This window comes from Engraulis encrasicolus, chromosome 16, assembly GCF_034702125.1.
Source record: "Engraulis encrasicolus isolate BLACKSEA-1 chromosome 16, IST_EnEncr_1.0, whole genome shotgun sequence".
Lineage (NCBI taxonomy): Eukaryota > Metazoa > Chordata > Actinopteri > Clupeiformes > Engraulidae > Engraulis > Engraulis encrasicolus.
In genome coordinates this window covers 2,049,286-2,074,052 of record NC_085872.1, presented here as the reverse complement: position 1 = coordinate 2,074,052, position 24,767 = coordinate 2,049,286, and the positions used below count along the sequence as shown (strand labels likewise).

General features: G+C 40.4%; 1 protein-coding gene across 1 annotated transcript; it reads right to left on the bottom strand.

Annotated features, from left to right (window-relative positions):
• Window positions 1–5,765: 5,765 nt before the first annotated feature.
• Window positions 5,766–24,660, bottom strand: LOC134464919 (ATP-binding cassette sub-family E member 1). The gene is made up of 18 exons (XM_063218243.1): window positions 24,489–24,660; window positions 22,854–23,014; window positions 22,664–22,749; window positions 21,652–21,749; window positions 20,035–20,152; window positions 19,401–19,538; window positions 18,184–18,253; window positions 17,628–17,724; window positions 16,197–16,286; window positions 15,962–16,083; window positions 12,743–12,964; window positions 10,791–10,850; window positions 10,624–10,682; window positions 9,622–9,732; window positions 9,263–9,405; window positions 8,936–9,058; window positions 7,197–7,308; window positions 5,766–6,663 (listed from the first exon to the last, which is right to left on the bottom strand). The coding sequence occupies exons 2-18, from the start codon at window positions 22,954–22,956 to the stop codon at window positions 6,616–6,618; spliced, it is 1,800 nt and encodes a 599-aa protein (XP_063074313.1). The 5' UTR covers window positions 22,957–23,014; window positions 24,489–24,660; the 3' UTR covers window positions 5,766–6,615.
• Between the last annotated feature and the right edge of the window lie 107 nt (window positions 24,661–24,767).

Genomic DNA, 24,767 nt, shown 5'->3' with positions numbered 1-24,767 from the left:
GCACACATATTCATGGCGGGGTCAACATTACCCACAGCAATTTATAGGCCCCCAGCCCTAATGCTCTAGCGCCACCAACAGGTCAAAGTTGCAGGTACATTTCTGCTTGTAACTTTTGAACTGCTGGTCCAATTTTCAAAATCCTGGTATCCCTGGAATCCCCGGGCCAAGACGAATTCACATGCGTCTATGGCGTCATTTTACGCCAGGATAGTTTTCCCGCCATTTTGAATTTTGTGAAATTCAATAAAAATGCTACTTCTCCCACAATTTTTGACCAATCCGCCCGAAACTCGGTATATAGTATCTCCGGACTGAGCTTCTTATGGGGTTTCAAGGAATAGTTTATATATTTTATCGTTTAGCCGTGACAGCCAATCAAATTGTCGTAAAAGTACCAAAACAGGAAGTGAGGTCATATCTCAGCAACCGTTTGTCGCATTCGGCTAGGATTTTTTTTTTACCAGCTTACGAGTTCATCCCATGACCTTCCACAAAAAAAATCCAGATCCACAGGTAAAACTCTCTAGCGCCACCAACAGGTCAACATTTCGGCTACATTTTTGCCTGTAGCTTTTGAACCATATGGCCGATTTTAAAATGATTACTATCACTAGAATTCTTGGGCCAAGCCGAATCCAACGCACTAGATGACGTCATGTCAGTCGGAAAAGAGATTTCGCCATTTTGAATTTTGTGAAATTCAATAAAATGCTTGTTTTCCTACATATTTTGTCAGATTTTCACAAGACTGGATACAGATGATTTCTGGACTACCCTGCAAAGACCCCTTAAAGGGATTTATTACAACTCATACCATTTGGCCGTGACAGCCAATCAAACACGTCTGAGAAGTCGCATAATAGGAAGTGAGCTCATATCTCGGCAGCCCTTTAACAGATTCATACTAAACTTGGTTCACATGATCACCTTTCCCTCCAAAGAATGCACACCAACATTTGTGAGATTTGGCCTAAAGGGGGCGCTCCAGTTCATTCTGTTGCAGTGACGACTTTGGCAAGTTTACTGCTTGGCCCCGCATTGCTGCTTGCAGCAATATTTATTATAATGCAATTCCCATAGTGAGCATAGTATCTCATACAGTAACATACAGTGCTGTGAAAAAGTATTTGCCCCCTTACTGATTTTTTTCAATTTTATTTTACTTTTTGGCACGTTTGTCAGACTTTACCTTTTCATATCACCAAACATGCAGTGCAGGTTTTCAGTGATTATATAATTTGTTAATAGAAAAATGCCATCCAAACCTGTATGAGCCTGTGTGAAACAGTAATCCCCCCTGTTAAATGAGGAGGTACCTGTGATTAATCATATTATTTTGGACAACTGAGTTATAGGCTATTTCACAGCTGTCCAAGTCTGGCTGCTACTATACCAGACCTTTCAAATCAAGAGATAATTTGAATAGAACCTGTTTGACAATGTGTAGTAGATCATATCGAACCCATGACATCACACTGCAATCCATCAACATTCAGGAGGGCCCTTATCCAAAATGGAGAAAGCATGGTGTAGTGGTGAACATTTTTAAGAGTGGCACAGAACATCTTACCAACTGGAGGTGTTAATTACCTCATAAAATGGAAGTGTTCATGACTCATCCATAAGAAAGGAACTAGGGAAACATTCCATGCATGTCAGCGTTCCAAGGTCAAATCCACCTCTGACAAGGAGATCAAGGCCTCTCAAATTTCCTTTTTTTTTTTTTTTTAAACCAAAAAACATTGACAATTTATTTTTAAAAAAGCTTCTGAGAAAATATTCTGTATAGACAGATGAAACAAAAGTTGAACTTTTTGAAAGAGGAGCCTCCTGTAACATCTGGTGTGAAAGAAACACTGCAGTTGATAAAAAGCCATGTCAAAAGTGAAGCATGGTGGTGGGAGTTTCAAGGTTTGGGGCTGTTTTACTGCCCAGGACATGAACTACCATGATTGAAGTAAGCATGAATTCTGCTCTCTACAAACAAATCCTGAAGGATAATGTCCAGCCTTCCATTAGGCCTAACCATTTATTTGTGTGCATGCGTGGACACCCTTCACTGTAGCTGATTTTAAAACAATTATGCAAAGAGTTGGCAAATACTCGTCCACAGCGATGTGAAAGACTTTTTCAGTTCTTGCAGTTAAGACTAAAATTGCTGCTGGGGGTGACATTGTCTGGTTACCACTAGACCTCATCACAAGTGAGATTTGTCTTTCAGATCGAAACGATTGTGTAGAACCATAAGCAGTATGGGAGTTCCCAGGCTAGGTTGTACAAGTTATACGGTTGAGGGGGCAATTACTTTTTCACATGAGGTCATTAAATAGCTTTTTTCACTTAATAAATTAAATCGGCAATTGAAACATGTTTTTGTGTTGACCTGGGAGTCATCTCTTATCTACCATTTCAAATTCCTCGATCTGAAATGATTCAGAGTGACAAAGATGCAATAAAAGCTAAGAAATAAGTAAGGGGGCAAATATTTCTGCACGCCACTGTATGTTGGTGTTGTTAAATTTCAGCAACATATGTTGCTGTTTGTTGAGATTTCATTATTTTTGATAAAATTCTCCAACTGGTTATCATGAGGTCTGGTGAAAAATGGGTCTCGAAGACACACTTAACTATGCATCATCGACTATTGAAATAAAACCTATTGTCTACTTGCATAGAAAAAAAACCTTGATGCATCATCACCCACATATAAGTCACAGTCCAAGTCAAAATGAGTTTTGAATGGCGACTGAAGAGGCCACAACCACTTCCCACCACCGTGGCAAAACCTCAACAGGAGCATCCAAAAAGATATCCAGCGCAAAGGGTGGCCGAAGCTGACCGGAACACCGTGGTGGTGTAATCGCATGGGGTATGTGTGCAGAGTTCCCCTGGCCAGGGAGATTATCCTCACACAGCAGGAAAGATTTCCAACTAATCTAGAACGGTATGTCTCTCATCCACTCATGAGAACCAACCGTTTTGAAGGAAGATGTGTAAGGAAGTGTTGTTGAAGTGTGGATGCCTAATACCTGACTCATAATTCCTTTGAATAACAATCAGACTGGATGGCATGAGAGTAAGAACAAGACTGAAAGCCAACCTAAACACACCAGCATGTTTTAGTCTTGTGAGAGCTCCCCAGAGGATGAAAGAAGGGAAACACATAGGCTACACTACATACTTCTAAATGTGATGGTGGGTTAGTCCTGTGACCTTTGAAGGGGCTCTAATCATTTGGCACCCTTCACCTGACTTCCGTTTTAGCTCCATCTCTCTCTCTCTCTCTCTCTCATTCTGTCATAACCCTATGTCTATATTTTCCAGAAAATGGCAATAGCTGTAAATGTATCTAAAATAGGCCTACAGCTGACGCATGTCTAGCTCTGTGCAGCTGTAGTTTGAGATTTGCAAAGCACAAAAGCTGGCAGAAAGGACAGGGGGTGGTGGCACAGACGGGTGTGGCACTAAGGAGGAATGGCAGGAGAGAGTTTGGCACTGACTGGATCAGAGGGGTGACTGCTAAGGGCTCTCAAGGAGGGGCAATGTAACCAAGGAGCAGTGGGAGGAGAGGGAGAAGGAGGGAGAGTTGGCACTGAAAGGGAAGGTTGCCGTTTTAATTAGCGCTGTATTGGAAGCGAAACAGTGGGAGCGTTGTGAAGTGGAGCCGAACAGCTGCACTGAATGATTTGATCATCTCTCCCTCTATTTCCCTAGTTATGTATTTCTTCTCATCACTATACTTCTGTATCCCAAACTGCTATCCAACTTAGGTGCTAAGCAGACGTTTTGAGTTTGTTTGATGGTTTGTCAAGCAAATATGAAAAACATTAAAAACAAGCAGATCACTTGAACGCGCAGTTACAGTGTGCACATGTGCATGTATTTGACAGCTGATGCTGTCGGAGTGTCAGGTAGGCCTTGTGCTATTGGTACTTCAACACCCACTGGAATAGCTTATACCATCAGCATAAGCCAAGATGCTTTCACTGTACCATCTCTCCTGTGGTTAAGCAGATAAGATAGTCTTAACCAGACATTTCAAACAATATAAGCATTATTGTAAGATCCCCTCTGTCCTCAAGGACAGCACCATCAAGGAGGGAAAGCACTAAGCTGTCATAACATGGCACATTATCAGCCTCTAGTGGACAAACCAGGGGTGAATTTCTCGAAACCAAAGTTGCTTACTACATTAGCTACTATGTTGTTTTCAATGCATTTTCCCATTGGCAACTACCGAAGTTGCTAACAGGCTAACAACTTCTCTTTTGAGAAACTCACCCCAGTGTGGAATGACTGTGAAGGGCAGCCTGCCAGTAGTAAAAACAAGTGAGCATTTAGTGGCATCTAGTGGATCAACTTATGTGAAGCGCAACAACTCTGTAAAAAAAAGTAGTAACAGTAGAAAACGTAAATTGAAGTCTGTCCCTAAAGCTTAAAGAGGACCACTTCATCGTTACATTAGCTATGGAATGTAGAAACAAAATGCATTTTGAATAGACCAAATCATATGCCATATGTGATACTTATAGAACGCATTACATAGGCCAGGGGTGTCAAACTCAAATTGACCGAGGGCCAAAATCTAAATTATTGACAAAGTAGAGGGCCAAACTAAAATTTATTTTAAAAAATTTACAAAAATTGTGCACACACTTGATACCCATATTTAAATTTCACAGACAGACACCCATCATAGCCATAGATCAAATGTGACTGCTCATATTCTTTTGCATATTTGTGAGCAGTTTCACTGTACTGGGCCCACTCATATTCCTGTGAAGTCTTATTACACTATAATATTAATGGTGTATGTCAGCCAACTGTAATACACATTTGAAATATTCTCGCGGACCAAATAAAATGACTCCGTGCCCTGGGGCAGATTTGGCCCCTGGGTCTGTGTTTGACAAACCTCATGTTTGAGGTCTCCCCTGAGTCGCTCAATTATGTTGAGGTGAGAGTGAGATGGCCACACCACAACTTTATTTTCTCAAGCTAATGACACAGTGACTTGGCTTCTTGCTTTGGATCATTGTCATGTTGGCATCAGGGCTTGACACGGGCACAAAATGGGTACAACTTTGCCATGGCTAGTAACAATTTTAGTCTCACAAGACACTTTGGCAGGTGGCTTATTCTTGGGTATGACATCTCAGTAGCATATATCCAGATTTTGCACCTCATGTTATATTTAGGTTCAAGATTACATTTATCTGATATACTGTAGGTAGTGTCATGTAATACACTGTGTTCATAGAGTCTTGTGTTATCACTTCATTTCCTGAGCTTAAATGTATCAAAGAAAATATGTCTAAAAAAATACTGACAACAAAACTGTGGCTAGTAGAAAGGTTGAATGGCTAGTGACTCCAGAAAACCACTAGCCACTGTGGCCGGTGAGCAAGAAGTGAGCAAAACCTTAATGTCAGGCTCTCTCAATGTCACTTGGGGTGCCATTGAGAGAGCCCCCTGAGGTTTAAATGCAATTTAGTTGTGAGTAGAATGCAGTGTTCTGAGAATGGGAGTTGGAGACTACCAGTTGGGCTTTCACACGTTTCACGCTTAATACAGTATTTGAATTTGAAAAGATATAAAGCGTTGCATAAAGCCATTTTATGTTTGTGCTTTTGACAACAGAATACAATTGACCTCAACTGGGAACACAGAAAAATAGGTAATAGAATACCCAAGCTGCACATTTCTGCAATAGATTTGCTGAAAATTATTGATCCAGGCAGAAGCACCACTAGATTTCAAAGGACTGTGTAAATGGGATTTATTTCACTTGTTTAGATACAATTTCCACCTCAGTCTTCAAGAAATGAGATCGCCTTTAACAAAGACCACTCAGGTCTAAATACTCACATACACACACACACACTCATACAAACTAAGCCAATGGTGACTGAATTAATTGATCCGTTTGGAGTTCTCCACTTTGTATGATAAAAAAGCCCACCCTGTACTATAATGAACACTTCATTCGTAATATTTTTAATATTTTTTCCTTGTATTGGGTAAATTGGAAAGGTCACAATCAATGTGAATAGGTCAGGCCAGTCCATTGGTGGTGAAAAAGAAGCGGTAATATTACTTGGTCACCCTTTGGTGGTTAGAGATTTGCATTTTATGTCCCTGACCACTGGACCGATTAAAAGGATTTGCTAAAACTAGTGAGGGCAGGTATATAGGAGTGCTGAACTGATAGTACACCAGTAGACATGAGTGAAGTCTTACAAACTCTCTGGTGTACAAAAAACACCTGCTCTTTCACAATACACTCCATGACAGCCATGCAGAAGGAAAAAGTGGCCAGCATTTAATGACATGAGGATTACCTCCTGTTTAAAAAAAAAAACCAATATGATAAATTAGAAAGATAAGAACAATTTTCCTCTTGCTGGTGCTCCTCAAGAAGTGGCATTGGCTGAGTGCGGACAAGTGAAGGCTGAAGTAGCATCAACTCAATGATCTGTGCCCCCTTCTAGAGCCCACAGCTGAGCAGCAGGTCAAAGTGCCCTCTTCTCTTCAAACAGTATATGATTTGCTTGATGACTGTAGAGGGATGCGTAGCATGGCAGGTCAATTTGATGCGCAAAGGAAATGTAGCTAGTCATCCAGGAAAAAGTAGTTTCCAGACCTCTTCTGCTCCGTATCCTTTGGGTATAAAAACATGTGGAAAAAAGGGAAATAGACAGGAAAGGAGGTTGTGATAAGCCAGCAGGTTCAAAAGTAAGAGCAAAATCACCACATGCATGTTTCTAGTGCGTAAGACATGCTCAAAAGTGCAGGATTGTAAAGCTTTGGCTTTTGTCTCATTTACATGTATGTGGACATTTTTAAAAACAGACCATTTTCCACCATTTACATTTTCACATCCTCTTTACACAACACATGGATAAAAGGAGTCTTATTTGCAATGTAACAAAATCAGCATGGATTATGGAATCACTGTAATTAGAATCTACTTCCATTGACTTGCATGGGTTACTTAATTAGCTTGTTTGCTTTCCATACACTTTTCTGCTTTTTGGTCATTTTAAGGCCCATTTTTAGGCCTTATCGATCAATCATGATTGGCATTTAAAAACGCATTTACAAAAATGTTCAAAAGGGCCAGCCAGGTTTTGGGGCACAACAGTGTTCAGTGGCCAAACTGCAAAAACATTTCAATTTAATGTTGGCCATACCTTAATGGAATTAAGTTTGTTAATCCTTGGTCGAAAGTTGTTGGGGTCTCTCCTGAAAGTGATCTCCAGCAAAGACAGGAACTTGTTCATGCCAGCCAGAAGGGTCTGCGGCCTGCGAGGACAAAACATCACAATTATGATCCCCATGCCCACCATATGATAAACATTAATTTCATTAAACTAGTGCAGAGCCCGCTGGGCCTATTTGCCCGTGTTGTGCTTTGTAACTTAGGCCTATGTAAAAACTGGGGGCTTCCCTGCGCTGTCCTAATGTGCTCCTTAAAATACATGTTACAGTGCTGGCCAAAAGTATTGGCACCCCTTCAATTCTGTCAGATAATACTCAATTTCTTCCAGAAAATGATTGTAATCACAAATGATTTGTTAATATCTTCATTTATTTGTCTTGCAATGAAAAATCACAAAAGATAATGAAAAAAGTCAAATGAATGACCATTTTACACAAAAGTATGACACCCTCAGCCTAATACTTGGTAGCACAACCTTTAGACAAAATAACTGCGAACAACCACTTCTGATAACCATCAATGAGTTTCCTACAATGCCCTGCTGGAATTTTAGACCATCCTTGAGGCGATTTGAAGCCTGGGTGCGTTCTCCACACCGCCGTTTTGAGATCTCTCCATAGGTTTTCTATGGGATTCAGGGGTGGACTCCTACACTATGCTGCAAAATTTGTTGATAGTCTTCAGACTTCATAATTCCATGCACACGGTCAAGCAGTCCAGTGCCAGAGGCAGCAAAGCAACCTCAAAACATCAGGGAAACTCTGCCATATTTGACTCAGTTTTAAACACATGAGGTTCTTGTGTAGCAGGTCAGACGTTTGTAGATTTGTGATGCAGCCGACTTGAAAAAAAGAATGTTGGCTTCTGTATGTGTAGGTTATCGAGCAGAACAGCAAAAGCCAATTAATTTGTTTGACTAACATCTTCGGTATTTCATTTAATGGCCCTGACTTTACAAACTTTGTTGCAAACCGCGGTGCCCTGCATCCTCCAATTTGCAGATTATCCGGCACCGCAAGTGTGGTGCGGGAGTTGAGCGTGGAGCAGATAGAACAGACAAACATTTCTCATGTGTCAAATGCGAGTAAACTGAATAGCGAAATCAAACATACAGCCTAGATAGATAGCTTTTTCTAGGGAATCTCTGTAGTGTCGCCAGGTCTCCCCGTTTCTGTCAGTGGTTGATGCTGTTGTTACTAAGCGCATGTAAACTGAATAGCGAAATCAAACATATATCTAAAAAGCGTCGGGTATTCCTATGCCGTCAGAGGTTTGCAATGTTCACAGACGTTTCTATTAGATGACCAGTGCATCAGGACCTTTTATACACACTGGGACGTGACGTCATCACACCCTGTGCAGTTTCGTTCTGGTTTTAACAAAACTGCTGTCTTTGGTATTGTGACGTGGCACAAAAGAGGTAAGGTTCTTGCCAGTGGCTTCAATGTTGGGTGCACTGCTGATTCCATGGAAATGTTCATATCTTCACTATTTTATGTCCAAACGGCGTTAAACTTTGCGCTTCAATCCGCTGTACCACTGCCAATTCACCTTCCAAGTTTCCAAGTTACGCGGGTCACAGAGACACCGACAGAATTATTAGATAGATGATCTGGAATTTGGTGTGTAGTGCCTTTAGCATCTCTGCTGGTATTCCTTTGCTTATATAGCTAGATACAGTATATGATCTCAGTTTATTGTGATACTCACGTATTTGCAACTGTGCTTCTTGATGGAATTCCATCGAAAACGATTACTCGGTCAGCAAGATAAGTGGCCATGATAAAGTCGTGTTCCACAACAAAAGCCGTTTTCTTGGCATGGAGGATGAATCTAGAGAAGCAAGGTAATATCAAAAGTAATTAAAGATTCAAGAGCTTTTTATTGTCATTGACAAATAAATTTGACAACAAAATTGCGTTTGGAATAAAGCACATCTACTCCGGGACGCAGCGTCTAGCGCGCTGCCACAAACTAGTAAGTACTAGCTTGTAGTCAATAAGTGCAAAAGAACTGCTTTTTAACTCAACTACAAACCTTTTGATTACTCTCGCAGCCATGAGACGCTGCTCAGAGTCCAGGTATGCAGACGGCTCATCAATCAGATAGACGTCTGCAGGTTTGCCCAAACACAGAGCCAGTGCTACTCTCTGCAACTCTCCTCCAGACAGGTTTTGAACCTACAAGCAGAAACATAAGCACTGTAAAACTACTTTTTCAACCTAATTCACACACTCAACTGATCTCATTCATTACAGCAAAATAACAGACTTGAAACGCATCTGACGCCTAAATCAATATTAATTGCAAATTCAATTATTACAAATTGATCATAAAATGGTTACCAGCACATTTACCAAGTCTGAAACGCGTTATTGAGAAGTATAGTGACTTACATCCTGGTCAATGATGCTCTCGATCAACATTGGCTTCATGACATCTGTGACAAACTGAGGATGCATGTAGGCATCCCTGATCTTCTCATGCATAAGTGCGCGCACACTTCCCTAAAAGCAAACACAAACAAAAATATCATCCGTTTTAGCAGAAAAGCGATCGTTTTACACTAGGTTATACAACACCTGGAAACCAATAACATATTCTAACATTCATATAGCATAAAGGTAGCGCAGAACCAACTCTAACGTGCCAGGTTGTTGTCATTTTAATGCATTAGGTGGCATCGACCCATTCCCAATCTCAACATCATCACACAAAATGCAAACCAGGAACATAGTTGAGATAAAGATGAGAGATTGAAGAGAAAAATCACACCGCAGATGTGCTTTCGGCATCAGCGTTGGGTGACTTAACTTTCTTACAAGCCAAACGTCAGGTGAGACTATAACATATTCAGAAGATATGGCTGTACAAAAATAGGACTGATCCAGGCGTCATTGTAATTTAAATCACTTGGAAGCAACTGGGCTTCTTGTGCGTGAAAACACAATTAGTTCCTCAATTTGAACTCAGTCAAAGAGAGAGTCAAACAGTGCATTTGTAAGAAAAGATGGTATATCTCAATTTCTAGTACAAAAGTGGCTATTTTAGATAAACTAACCCATGCTTAGCTGGGGCTAACTTCAAGATGCCTACAAAGAAGCAGTTTTCACCTTACCTATGTAATGCTGTTATATGTCTGTAGGTCTAACAAAATATTTGATGGCTGTTCAAAATATGTCCAAAAATTTGTCTAGATTGCTGGTACTCTACCGCCAAAATTCCAAACACAGTATGGCATTCAATGTGTCAGTATGTCACTGTAGCATTTTGGGAAAACAGTGACAAAGGACCAACTAAAGGGCTAGTGAGGTGTCAAATCACCATTGCGAGGATAAATGCTCATGTGCAAATAAATGTGTTACACACCCCTTTATACCACAGGTGATGATACTTACTTTGAATTTGGGGCTAATCTTCTGAGGTTTGTAACTGACATTCAAGATGGGCACCTCACCTTCAAAAAAAGGTACAAGTTTCTTGCTGATTTCAAGCATTGATAAACAAAAATATTTATTTTGTTCATTACAATCTGAAATATAAACTTACAGGTTGTGACACTCACCTCCATCATCTGGCTTTAATCCTCCAGCAAGCATTCTGATAAATGTGGTCTTGCCGGTGCCTGAAATCCAAGAAAAACAAATCCATCTCTGCCTCACAAACACCACATCTGTCTACCTCTATGCCTAATGTCTATCTACGATATTGTTGAAGTGTATGTGAACGCAATGTCCAGAGTGTGGCTTTGTGTGTATACAGTTGAGGACGATATTATTAGCCTCCCTCCTGAAATTAGATATTTCTCTTCATTTCTCAGTGAGAATGACCATTAGAACCGTTTCTGTTTTTCTGGAAACAAATACACTGATAGAGATAATGTCCAATGAGTTGAATTTGCATTTTTCTATCGTTACAATGAGTTTACACAAAAAAGGGCAAAAATGACAAGGACCAAATCATTAGCCCCCTGATCATGAATAGTCAATATGACACCATTTATGAACCAAAGTTGACAACAGGCACTTTGATCAGTTGCTACCTAGGTTGGCACATGCCCCACTAAGGATTTTGGCCCATGTCTTCACTGCAAAGTGTTCTAGCTGGTCCAAATTGCATGGATGCTGAGCATAGACATTTGCCACACACTCTCAGCGGGATTGAGGACTGGACTTTGAGCGGATCATTCCAGTATCATGGTTTTAGTGTCCTTGAAGAACCTCTGAACTAATTTAAATGTTTACTTTGGGTTACAATGTTGTTGGAGGTCCCAGCAATCCAGATCCTGACCCTGACTCCTTGTGTCCGAGGCTGAATAACAGACTAAAAACTTGATGCCCCCACCACTATATGTAACTGTAGAAACTGCTTAGTCTCATTGGACCAAAGACGCATTGGACACCTGCCTAGATGATTGTTATTGACCTGGCCTCACCTGGAGTTTTTATTTCAAGAAAGACAGCTGTTAGGGCTTGTCATCATATTGGGCTTTGGGGCCATCATCACAGAAGAACCCTTTTACTAAAGGTGGTGCATATCAGAGTGTTATTGAGCTTTGCCTAGGAACATTTGAAAGTCAAAAATGAGTTTTGAAAGTCAAAAATGAGTTTTGAAAGGCTCTGCTTTCATCTGATGAGATTCAATTGCACCTGCTTTGATGCATGAATTCTGCTTCTGTCAGGTGAAGAAAGGGATAGTCCTTAAAACTTGATAACATGGTTTCCACAATTAAACATGGTGGTGGAAGCATCCTTCTGTGGCAGCCTCAGCCACAGTAAACCTTGTTTGGGTGTACGGCACCATAAAAACAGAAGATTATGATAGCATGTGGAAGGTGACCATACAACAATATGCTCATAGAAGAAGCTAAGATCTTCACTGGATCTTTCAATAAGATAATAACCCAAAAATGTCATCCAAAATTGTTCAAATGTTCAAGGTTTCTAAAACCATGATCATGTGGTGGTTCAGATCTCAATCCTTTAGATAGTCTTTGAGGAGTGCTGAAAACCATCCATGAAACCATCCGACATCCATGAAATTTGGACCAGGTTAACTATTTGCAATGAAAAAAATGGGCCAAAATCCCTGGTAGGGCATGTGCCAACATAGTTATCAACTAATCAAAGTGCCTGATGTCAGTTTTGGTTCATAAATGGCACTCTATTGACTATTAATGATAAGGGGGCTAATCATTTTGTCCTTGCCATTTTTACCCTTTTTTGTTTAAACTCATTGTGGAAATGGAAAAATCCAAATTCAACTCATTGGACATGATCTCCATAAGTGTATTTGTTTCCAAAATAACAGTTCATAATGGTCCTTCTCACTGAGAAATCAAGAGAGATGTCTAATTTCAGGAGGGGGGCTAATAATATCGTCCTCAACTGTATATGCTGTACACACTATGTAGGAAAATAGAAATGGACTTTCAGCGAAAGTGAGTCTTATAGCGCAAAAAATACTGTGTGATTTTAAAGTGTACACCAACTAGTGTTGTTCAGACTCCAAGCTCACCATTCTCTCCAAGCATGACCATGATCTCAGAGTCCGTGAACTCCCCTTCCACAATGGCCAGCTCAAAGTCACCCATGGCCTTTTTCATGTTGGGGTACTGGTAGCGGCACATCTTCTTAATCTCCTCCTCATTTGCAGTCTCGGCAACTTTGAAAACCAGTGAGGTCTCTCGGAAGCGAAGGTTCTCAGTGGGAACATAGCCATCCAAAAAGATGTTGATACCTGACGAAACACAGAAGACATCTCGGCCTTGACACTGATTCACAAAAAGTGATCTTAGAAAAACTTGGAAAACTTCAGTTGAGTTGGAGTTCTAGAGTGCGACTACAACTACTACTACTAATAATAATAATACAATTAAAACAGAACTTCTAAATATACAGGAACAGACTCCTTAAATGATCAGCTTACACCAAAATGACGTTGAAGTTCAGACATTCGAACAGAGTAGACAGTGATTCCCAGAAAACAATCATTAGTCAAGGTGGGTGGGGGTTGGCCCCATCAGAGACAGATACAATTCTGAGGGAAATGCTGCAGTATGTGCTGAAGAGGTAGTACTCTCTAGTTGAGTTGTGATCATGGTAAACAACAATGAATGTAGGGCATTAAGAGCTTTATGAGCTTAGGTCCCTTTGTAGCGAAGGGGAGTAGAGTTGCCCAGCTGGGATTCGAACCCGAACCGTCTGGGGTAGTAAACTGGGGCTCTGACCTCTACACCAAAGAGTCAGGCTCATTGGCGTGACAGTCAGAGCTAGGGATGTGTATTTCTGGCAAAAACACTATTCGAAATTCGATGGCCACTATTCGAATATTATTTGAAAATCGAAAAAAAAAAAGATGTGCGTTTGCTGACTTAAAAGGGACACTGTGCAGGAAATAGTCAAAAAAGGTACTGCAACTATGCTGCTCATTGAAACTGTGTCGCCTATTGCCAAATTTGACCTTTTCATGATAGTGTACTAATTAAGTAATAAACTAATATTTTCTAGAATGGCCTAAGTACAGTAATTTTTGCAGCTAAAAATGGCTATTTCTAGAAATTCAAAATGGCGGACCATGGAGAAGATCCCCCTTTTCATGTATGAAAATTGCAATTTCATGGTGGTGGTAATTAATATTCATGAAAAAGGTAACATTAGTGAATGGGTAGCATGAATCCTGGAAATAAAAAACTAAAAATCTCACACAGTGTCCCTTTAAGGACTCCCACCGTCATCCTTTGAAAACATACAACGTAAGAGATGGGAGCAATCGCTAGACAATGCTGTGTAGAGCGTAGGCTGGCTACACCTCTGAACGTCCAGCAGCATGTTCACTGGAAGAGGGAATCTGTGTGATAGAGGTGGCGACCGGCCTCCGTGACGTGAAATATTTCTCATTCCCTTCCCCTCCTTCCATTCTCGTAGCACGGCAAGGGGAATCATCAATATAAAATAAACCCCACTGAAGAACATTAACGAACATTACTTAGCCCAACTTCATATGAAATAACCCCCAAATAGTTGCAGATTATAGTTCATGTAGGCTAGTGAGCCAGATAAAATCGCCTCAGCTAAGAGCATCATGTTTACTACGTTTGTTAGCTCATTATTATTACCGTTAGAGATATTGAAATAACCTGCCATTGTCGACACTGACATATACAGCTACAAGGGTAGCTCACCTTGCAAAAGTTTACGCTGGCCAAATCAGACGCAAATTGATGCGACATTATTCCCGAATAGTTGCAGATGACGGTCCATGTTTACAAAACCATCACCAATTGCAGATTTACAGTGCCAACAATTTATTGATAAATGCCCAATGCCCATTCCTGAAATGCACAAAATGCGTGGCTTCTCCCTGGCTGTAAACAGTGTGCGTGTCGGCAGGGTGGCGGGGCGCTTTCAGACACACTCGCCTTACGTGCATTTAGTAGGTTAATTTAATGAAACCCTGCAGTAGTTTTCATTTGTCACTTAACAAAGCAAGGGAGGCCAACACAGATTTTTTTTAATGTGGGGTCTGCATTTTATGAATGTCAATGTGGATTTTGAGACTGGCTTGATTTTTTTTTATTCGACAGGACTATTCTAAATTCGAAAGAATAACGAATATTCGAACATTCGTGCACATCCCTAGTCAGAACACTCCCACAACCCTTCTGATGGTCACTCCATCACAACCGTGTATCATTTTAGAAGTTTATTTCCAAAATGTATGATGTCCATTCAGAGATGTGATCTATTTAATCAGCATCATGCATTAAAGGTGCACTGTGCAGGAAACAGTCAAAAAGGGTACTGCAACTATGCAGCTCATTGAAACTGGGCTGCCTACTGCCAAATGTAATATTTTCTTGAAAGTTTAGTAAGTAATAAACTAATATTTTCTAGTATGGGCCAAGTACAGTCATTTTTGCAGCTAAAAAGGTCTAGTTCTTGAAATGCAAAATGGCAGACCATGGAGAGGATCCCCCTTCCCAGTCATAATGAATACTTAAAATTTGATGGTGGTGGTAAGTATTCATGAAAAATGTAACATTAGTGAATGGGTAGCATGAATTCTAGGAATAAACAACAAAAAATCTTACACAGTGCATCTTAAAGCAAAGTAACTAACATGTACTGGTCTGACCAGAGTAGGTTTTGCAGTCAAAGAGGTCTTTGACTGGAACGCAAAATGCATGCCGAGGTTCCACCTATTCATATATGGAAAGTGTACATTTTCATGCTATGATGAATACAAAAATTGATGGTGGTATGAAATATTCATGAAAAAGACGACATTTTTGAATGGGTAGCATAATGTGTTAAAAAAAAAATACAAAAAAAATGTAGCCTAGTAAACTAGCCTCACAATTATTTTTCGCCTACGAGTGGGTCTAGCATCGGACCCTGAAACTAGCGGACCAATCACAAAGCAGGAAATTTGCTTTGAATCTTTGGATGCAATCGGTGGGGTTTTGGTCAGAGCGTTGGCCTATAGGCACAGATACGGTCTGAAAAGCAACAGGTTGTTCCCGTCAACAATCTTCCGAAGTCTCATTGATCGGGGCCAGACTTAATATTAATCCTTTTCAGTCTTTAGTAGTTCTAGCCATTTCAAGTTGACACACCAAGTGGAACACCCTTCACAGAAGAGGCGCCGATGCCGACATTTTAGTCATCACAATAAGTCATTATTAAACCATATTGAAAAGGCCAAATAGCCATAATAAATGCAAGACTGTCTTACCTTCCCTGACACTGAAAGGCATGGTCACAACTCCATATGCACTAGGCACACCATAAAGGCAGCAGATGAAGTCGGACAGGTAGTCTAGCACACTCAGGTCATGCTCCACTACAATGATGTACCTGGAAGACAGTCATTATGCCAATAAAGCACATTATTTTACTCTGATGGCTTACAGAAAATGGTGCAAGTGTAATACATTCAATGCAGGCAAAAAGAAGACAAACAGTCTCACCTGTCCGGAGAAATGAGGGAGCGAATGGTGATGGCAGCTTTTAAACGCTGCTTCACATCCAGATAACTGGAAGGCTCATCGAACATAAAACTGAAACACACAAAAACACACACAATTTAAAAAATTACCTCAGTAACAAATAAGAAACAGTTTTTGGTTAATGTTTTTCTTTAAACCACTGGTCATTGCCACTAATGGTCTGTTGTGTAGATTTATAGATTTTTACCAGCTACCGTTGTTCTAATTATTAAACTATGGTCATCAATACGGCTCTGCATTTAGTAAACAAACACTCCCATCTAGTGCCCAAAACATGTTATTGCTCATCTATACCGCCAAAACACAACTGTTAGCTAGGGCTGAAAGATTAAGAAAAAATTGAATCGCAATATTTGACAGAGATTACTGTTTGGATTTCAACCACGATTTTTCAAATTCCTTCAAATAACAATAATAACAATAATAAAAAATAGCACTGATGATAATAACACTATTATTGTTGTTATTATTAAAATAATTTCTTGTATATGTCTTGAAAAGACCAGGCACCAGGAGGCATCATTGTGGTTTTGCTAAATGACCTCTTTGGTAGCTACAGCCAAAACAACTCTACACAGCTTCAAAGACTATAGCCTACATTTTTGGAGCAGCTCATTGAGCACGCTGTAGATTACAACCCTGTGTTTTGGGAACATGTGGTTGGGAACAGGTTAAACAAGTCTGACAAGCGGACAACAATGCGTCCAAACGGACTCATGGACAGTCAAATGGACAGATATGATCCCAAGAATTCAAGAATAGCAAAAATGTTCATAGGGAATCATTTCAGTTGTTTATTATCATTTTGAAGCAGTTTTCAATGATCAGGAAAATGCATCGGACGGACGGACCAACGGACGGACAAAGTCTCACATAGAGATAACTGATCTGCATGCCCTGTGTTAGCAAGAATTGAATGGCTTTTCATTTACGGAGTTGAGCTAAGGCGATAACTGTATGAGAGCAGTTATTATTTTTTAAATAGTATTTGCGCCTTATACGCAGGTCCGCACATTAGGAAGGCTATAGGCACAGGGAAGTATGCAAAATATCCCAGTTCTTTTTTTAGGGCCTTGCGGCTCTGTACTAGTTGACTTGTCATTTTTAAAACACCATGTTTTGATTTATTTCATATAATCCAAATAATAATTTTCATGGTTTTGGAAGCCAAGAAGAACATGTAACAATTAACATATAATCCTTATTTTGATGGAACTATGTAAATAAATACAGTTTTCCCTAATATTCAATTTTTTTTGGAAAAGATCTGTAACCATAGAGTCACTGAATTACACAATCTTATTTAATACGTTACTGGTGATTGCTGAAATGCTACACATTTACAAGTAATTGGTCATAAACATTCAGTTTGAGTATGTCGCCGCTACTCACATATCTGCACTCTGGATGCACACCACAGCACAAGCAAAGCGCTGCAGCTCCCCTCCAGATAAATCCTCCACATTCCGTTCCCTGAGATGAGTCAGATCTGAAACATCCACACATCTACTGTCAAGATGCTGGGAAACGTTAATCAAGCCAGACTTGGTAGATTCATGAAATATTTAATAGGGCTTCAACTAATCAGTTCTTTATAGCTTTGACTCATAGACCACTAAGCAGATCCTGCATATCCAGCAATTTACAAACCAAACAGTAGGGCTGGGTGATATGAGAAAAAAAAATCTCATCATCATACATGGAATTATGTAACAAAATATATATCCAGATATATATTTAAAAATATATACCAAAAAAAGCTGTGCCCCTTTCAGTGAACCATTTCACAGTTGCCTTGCCTTCCCTCTTGACTTGAAAATAAAATGCCAATCGACCATCTATTAGTTGCCATTTATTCTAGCTATCAATTCACTCAATTACTTGTTGAAGCCCTATTTATTACGCACATTCAACTAATTGATAACCAAAGCATTAATTTCAAACATACCAAGCTGCCGACAGACTATGTCTTCTGTTTTGGTGTCATCCTTCCTGCTTAGAATAGCACCAACACTCCCCTAGAAATGAAAAGAACCCAAACCACAGAATGAAAAGATGTTTAAATGCTATAAGTATGCTTGTGGCTCATGCACACAAACAGACACACAGACACAGACAGACGCCTACGCGAGAAAAAAAGCTTTATGTGTGGCATTCCATACAGATCTTGCTGGTGTAGTCCGCCAGTATTCCCGCTTTAGCATGTTGATAGCAACACTGTATTTATGTTGTTGTTTGACATCAGATGATCAACCTGTTATCCCTACAGTCTGTTTTTAACATCTTGCTTGTTTTTAATCATGCCTTATCTGAGACGGGTCCACGAAACACAAGCCATTTCTCCACAAGTCACATCTCCCTCTCTCACACCATGTTCAGTTTCATTTCTTTTTATGCCTTTGTCAACTACGGCATCCCCCATCCCAAGCATGTTTGAATTTAGGTATATTTAAACATCTCTCTGCTTATGTAAGCTACTCAAGGCGCCTTGTAGTGTATCACTCTTTGCCAACTTGCAAGAAACAAGACAAGCACGCTTTCCTAAGACCTGCCCCATTCTTCTTCTGATTGGCTAATAACGTTAGCCTCAGAGCCTTGATTTACTTTTGGTCCTCTTTTTTCATTTTTTTGTTCAATTTTTTCCCCCACAGTCAATCGCGGTAAGCCTGAGTTCCAACCTTGGGCCGAAACACTTCAATCCCTGTACACCTTTAGGAGAGGCCAAAAGGACACTTGTAGAGATTGCACATCATATCACAATTGACCTTCAATTTTTTTTATACAAGTATGAGATTTCAATTCAATATTTCTCTGGTAGTAGCATGTCCTTATCGGCAAACTATATTCCATATCATCAAACCTCTAGATACATTCCCCACTGATATTCTGTATATTTTGGGGATATCTATGGAAATATCATTCCAATAACACAATTGTGAGGTGACAGTAAAATGTAGTCCTTAGAAATTGGGTATGCAATTCTAGCCAAAAACACATACATTTCTTGTACCAGCTAAGCTTATGAACATCCACCTATGAGTTTGTCTGTTTTGCAACTGCCACACTCTAAAAAAAAATCAGTAACAGACATAACTCATCAGATCCTACTGGATTATGATGACATTGTACATCCGCACAAGTCTAATGTGATGGGTCTCCACTGACCTTGACAGTCTTCGGAATCTGGTCCACGTATTGGGGCTTCACAATAGCCTTGAGGTCATCCTCCAGGATCTTGGTGAAGTAATTCTGAAGCTCAGATCCTCTGAAATATGTAAGGATTTCTTGCCAATCTGGTGGTGCCTGGGGGAAAATACCATTCTTACCCATAAGGCTATGGTAACTTAAATGTGCACTGTGTATGGTGGTGGCCAAGGTACATATTGCAACTGTGCTGCTCATTGAAACGGCACCCATTGCCAAATTTGATCTTTTCATAAATATTTACTAAATAATTAACTAATATTTACTAGTAGTAGGTAACCAAAGTACAGATTTGCAGCTAAAATTTATATTTCTGAACATTCAAAATTTGGAGACAATGGAGAAGGTCCCGCTTTTCAAGAATGAAAAGTGCAATTTTCCCAGTGATAATGAAAATTTTGAATTTGATGATGATGGTAAGAGTTCCTGAAAAAGGAAACATTTGTGAATGGGCAGCATGAATTCTGTAAAAACTACTACAAATATTACACAGTGCACCTTTATAAATAATAATAATAATAAAATTAAAATAAAAAAACTCATTATACAATGGCCTGAAAAAAAGACCAGGTAAACCAAGTGTCTTTGCCCTTACATCGTATTTTCCCAGGTTTGGTTTCTGTTTCCCAGCAAGAATCTTGAGCGCAGTTGACTTCCCGATACCATTTGTGCCGACCAGTCCCAAGACTTCACCTGGTCGGGGAATAGGCAATCTGTTCCAAAAGAATGTTGTAGAAATAACAAAAAGAAGAAGAGATGGTCAACATTTGCAAAGGATTATCCTATGCTGTCTAGCTGTCTTCATTACATCCATCAAGGAGGTAATTTTTTTTTTACCAGTTTGTTAGTAGTCACATTAGTTAACTTGCAAAAACTGCCAACAAATGCACTTATTATACACATACAAACATTTATATACTGTGTACCCACACAAACATAGATTTCTGTTAATAAATGAGCGATCAAATATGGCTGTTCTCTTGGTACAACGCAACCACACACTCTATTGATATTCCTCTGCCATAAAATGAAGGTTGTTAAGATGAGAATAAATAGGCATATTAGGCATGCATTGCACACACACACACGTGCGCGCGCGCACGCACGCACGCACGCACGCGCACACACACAGTTCAGTTACTTATAAGTGAGGTTCAACCAGGCATTAGATGACAAAATTGCAATTCTGAGCGCCCAGGACTTATGTATACAACATCCCTTCTAAATAGAAGAGAAGATTGCTACAGAGATTTGATAATCTATGCCACCTGAAGGACAAAGTCAGTACCACATTTCTTGATCCATGTAATTTCCGGGAAAATTATTTAAACCTAATGCTAACCAACAAATGATTTAGAGAAACCGTTCCACATAGTCACAAAATGTAATTTATAAATGTTTCATGTCTTCAACAAACAAATGCCAACAAAAACTATTTCTCTGCGTGGGTGAATTAGTGACTGCTGTACTATGCCGTTTGGGGACTATTTTCCAGTGCAGAAAAACAGTTGAGGCACAGGCAGACCATTGCTCCGCAGTGCAAACACCACAGAACCTCATTGGGAAACCCACACGCCCACTTCCCTCAACAAACCAGCGTGGCTACTCTGGCTTCTCATGCTTTGACTTTTTCCTGCACTGAAATGACCAAGTAAAGCCCTCCGTGTTGCAGTGTCATCTGCACTCGATGTGAATATACTGAACACATAGAGCGAAATGCAGTTTTGCAAACATCATATATTCAATTCATCCCTATTCATTTACTGAAAAATGTTTTCAATTTTTAAAATCTATAATAGCGCTATGCGCTGCCATTGTTGCGCTGGTGTCATAATTATACGTCAGTGCAGTTTGATCGACCCCCAGTTCGTGACATGAACATTCCTGTTCTTTTCTTAAAAATATTTTTTAGGGGCTTTTATGCCTTTATTTGACAGGACAGTCGAAGATGGTGACAGGAAGCGAATGGGACAGAGAGACAGGGGAGGATCGGGAAATGACCACGGTTGGACTCGAACAGGGGTCCCCGTGGGTGGGCATGCCCAAATGTGGGAGGCTTAGCGCGCTACGCCACAGCGCCCACTGTAACAGACACTTTTCAACAGACATTACGATGCTTTTCCCCAGAGTTGATGGACCACAGTATACATGAAGCTAATCATATATTAACAAGAACAAAGAATTTGCTTTGTTATGGATAATGGCGACTTACCGATGCAATTTAAAGGAATTGGCACAGTATCTGTGAGTGGTCTCTTTCTCCAGATTGCTTGGCAGGTTAACAATAGACAAGGCCCCAAATGGACATTTCTGAAATCAATAACAAGGCAAATGTAAGAATTTGTCATAGCATTACTATTACCATTGTAATAACACTTAATTCGTCTTGCGTCGTTCAGTTGAGTAAGTGGTGTGTTACCGCAGCAACACAGCTGGGCAGTGCAAGCATTCATCACATAGAGCATAAAATAGAGCTCATAAGCGAAGTCATATCCTTCCGCATCCATGGGACATCAGGAGGAAGATTTTAGCAATTTTAGGATGTAATTCAAAGGCGATACTAAAATTATACTTTGACCCGTTTGAATTGTGTCACAGGCTTCACATATGTTGTTTTTGATATTTCAATAGCATTTTTAGTACCAAATACTTAACAATTTAGCTGGATGTTTTTTTTTTTACAACCTTTATGAAGACCCCTGTACAAAATACCGATATTCTTGCATGAATCATCTACATTTAGTTCCTAAAACAGCATATATGTAACCTAGTGCATATAACGACTGGGATCAGAAGATATGTACTCGGAGTCGGCACCATGCTGCTAGATAGTCTGGTATGGTCCTGTGAACGCGGGAATACGCCATGTCCGCTTATGAGCTCTATGGCTTGGAACGTCCAATCAGCCAATCACAAACAAGAACCAGATCGCACAGTGATAGATGGCAGTATTACTATCCCTGCTGTAGTATCACAGCATTTTAAGCAGCATATGCAGTGATTTATTCTAAAAGCGGAAAAATGCGGCATTATACAGTGATGTGCACATGAAATCGCTGCACTCCTGGGCTCCCCCCCCCCCCCCCCCCCGCAAGGGCGGGCACGGTTATTGATAAGAGAATTTCAAAGTGAGGCTCGATGTCACAAACGTTGCCAGACCCTGACCTACAGTGTTCATATCATACAGACAGCCAGTGGGGAGAGGCACAGGATTTTTGTTTTACCTTGATGCAAATACCACATCCAATGCAGAGGGATTCCGATATCCACACAATTTTAGACTGACTGGTCACTTCTATGCATAGTTTACCTGAGGAAAATAAAAAACAAAGTAAATGGTATGTTTCATGTTCTTGGTGAAATCACAATTATGCATGGTCCATGAAACATCCGTGTTAAATCACAGTGACTTACCCATTCGAACAACTGGGCAACTTTTCTTGCACTCTTGTCTGCATTTCTTTGGCTTGCACTTGTCGTGGTTGACGATTGCGATTCGAGTCGGTTTTTCCGACATTCTGCCTGCCCCCTTTCAATACAAGGCAGAGCAGGGTCCGTTGCCCGAACTGGGACCTCTGTAAGCATAAATATTTGACAAGAAATTAATTGCTGACTGAAAAAGCTGAAGCCACCATTTAAGTCAGGAAGGAGTGTTGAAGCAGCTGTTTGACGGAGAACAACAAACATATTGTTGATGGATAGGCCTACCACGGTACACATTACTTGACCAATTACACTGACCATGCGGGCTTGTCCCTTTACGTCGCATTACACACACAGGCATGCGTACATTAAACGGGTTTCTGAATATCCGCAACAGTTTAATACCAGGTTCGGAACCATTCATTTTGGTCGAATTTAGTTTTTTTTACCCAGCAGGCGTGTCCATTTCAAATGATTAGGCAACCATACGGTTGAACTGCGTTGGGCTGCCTTCAGTAACACTAAACAAAATCATCCTATAACTACGTTGTTGAATGATGCCAAGCAGGCAAACATTAGATGGTGATTTTTTCCTTCGCCTTAGGCATTATAGGCATTCTACATGATCGTCCATGAATGACAGTGGAGTATAGTTTGTTAGTGAACAACTGAGGACACATACCATCACACTAGAGTTTGTAACAACTGAAAGGGGGTTGTAGTTTTGGTCGTGGTGAATGTCGGCGCATTTGTACTATGCTAGCAGTAATAGCCACCGTATTCATTCGGGCATACAGACTGAGACTCCCAACGGAGTTCGCTCCCGGACGTGCGGTCCCCGGTGTTTCTATCACTCCCGGACTTGCGGTCCCCACCCGATTATATTTCACGTATTATCATATACTGCCACATACAAGCAATTTAGGGTTAGGTTTAGGTTTAGGTTTAGGGTTAGGGTTAGGTTTAAGGTTAGGGTTAGGGTTAGGGTTAAGGTTAGGGTTAGAAACAAAAAACTAACATCAACAAGATAACTGGCTCCGTAATATGGCGGTGGTACCGTTAGTCTGGCTAGTGGGAGCGAGATGAAATGGGAGTGTAATGACATGGGAGCGTGAATCTGGGAATCTTCATTCGTACGCCATACGTATACTGGGGAGTCAACAATTGGGAACGTAGTTATTACACTTGGAACTAGTCTAAGAGAAACCAAACCTTGTCTGAAGTAGATAAGAATGGAGATTAACATTAGCAGCTACACCAAAGCCGTCATCATACGCATCACGTTCAGGCTGGTAACCAGCACGCCTCACATGCTGTCACATTCTGGAAGTGACAAGCCTAGTGCTAACATAAACAAGTCTGACTTCGCATGATGAAAAATAATAGGAACCGAAATACAACACACAATTCCACTCATTCAAAGGGGTTAACAACATGGAGTTCTGATGTCACTTCAACAACTGTCAAATTTACGAGCACTAACGAGCGGTTACCTTGAGTAAGCTAACGCTAGCTCCACCACGTCATGCTAACTCCAACACCGGGATGGTAATGAACATTCATTTCTGAAGTCCATTCATTTTACGATGTGCTTGTACGTTCTGTTATGATATGGCCAAAACTTACCACAAACAGTCTTCTGGATTTCTCAAGGTGGTTCTATCAATAAAGTTTCTGGCCGAGGATAAAAAAAACCCAACTCTTGGGAAGCAACGTGGTTCTCTCACACTGAACAGCGGAAAAAGCCGGGGAGAGGAACTGGGTGCTATGGCGCCTAGACGCAGAACGTCGACTGACGTCGACTACTACGAACAACTTCCAATATCCTGACTCCCGTCCTTCCTTGCCTTGTGGCCTCGTGATGGCGCCACAGACAACAATTTCCATAGTTCTATCGGATAAATG

What these genes read in the sequence shown, in the direction of transcription:
- LOC134464919 (XM_063218243.1), bottom strand. Translation starts at nt 22,956, where the DNA reads ATGTCGGAAAAACCGACTCGAATCGCAATCGTCAACCACGACAAGTGC. An exon ending in GGTCATGCTTGGAGAGAATG is followed by an intron (nt 10,851 to 12,742) that starts GTGAGCTTGGAG and finishes CTTGGATTTCAG; the next exon opens with GCACCGGCAAGACCACATTT. An exon ending in AGAAGCACAGTTGCAAATAC is followed by an intron (nt 7,309 to 8,935) that starts GTGAGTATCACA and finishes TTGTCCTCGCAG; the next exon opens with GCCGCAGACCCTTCTGGCTG.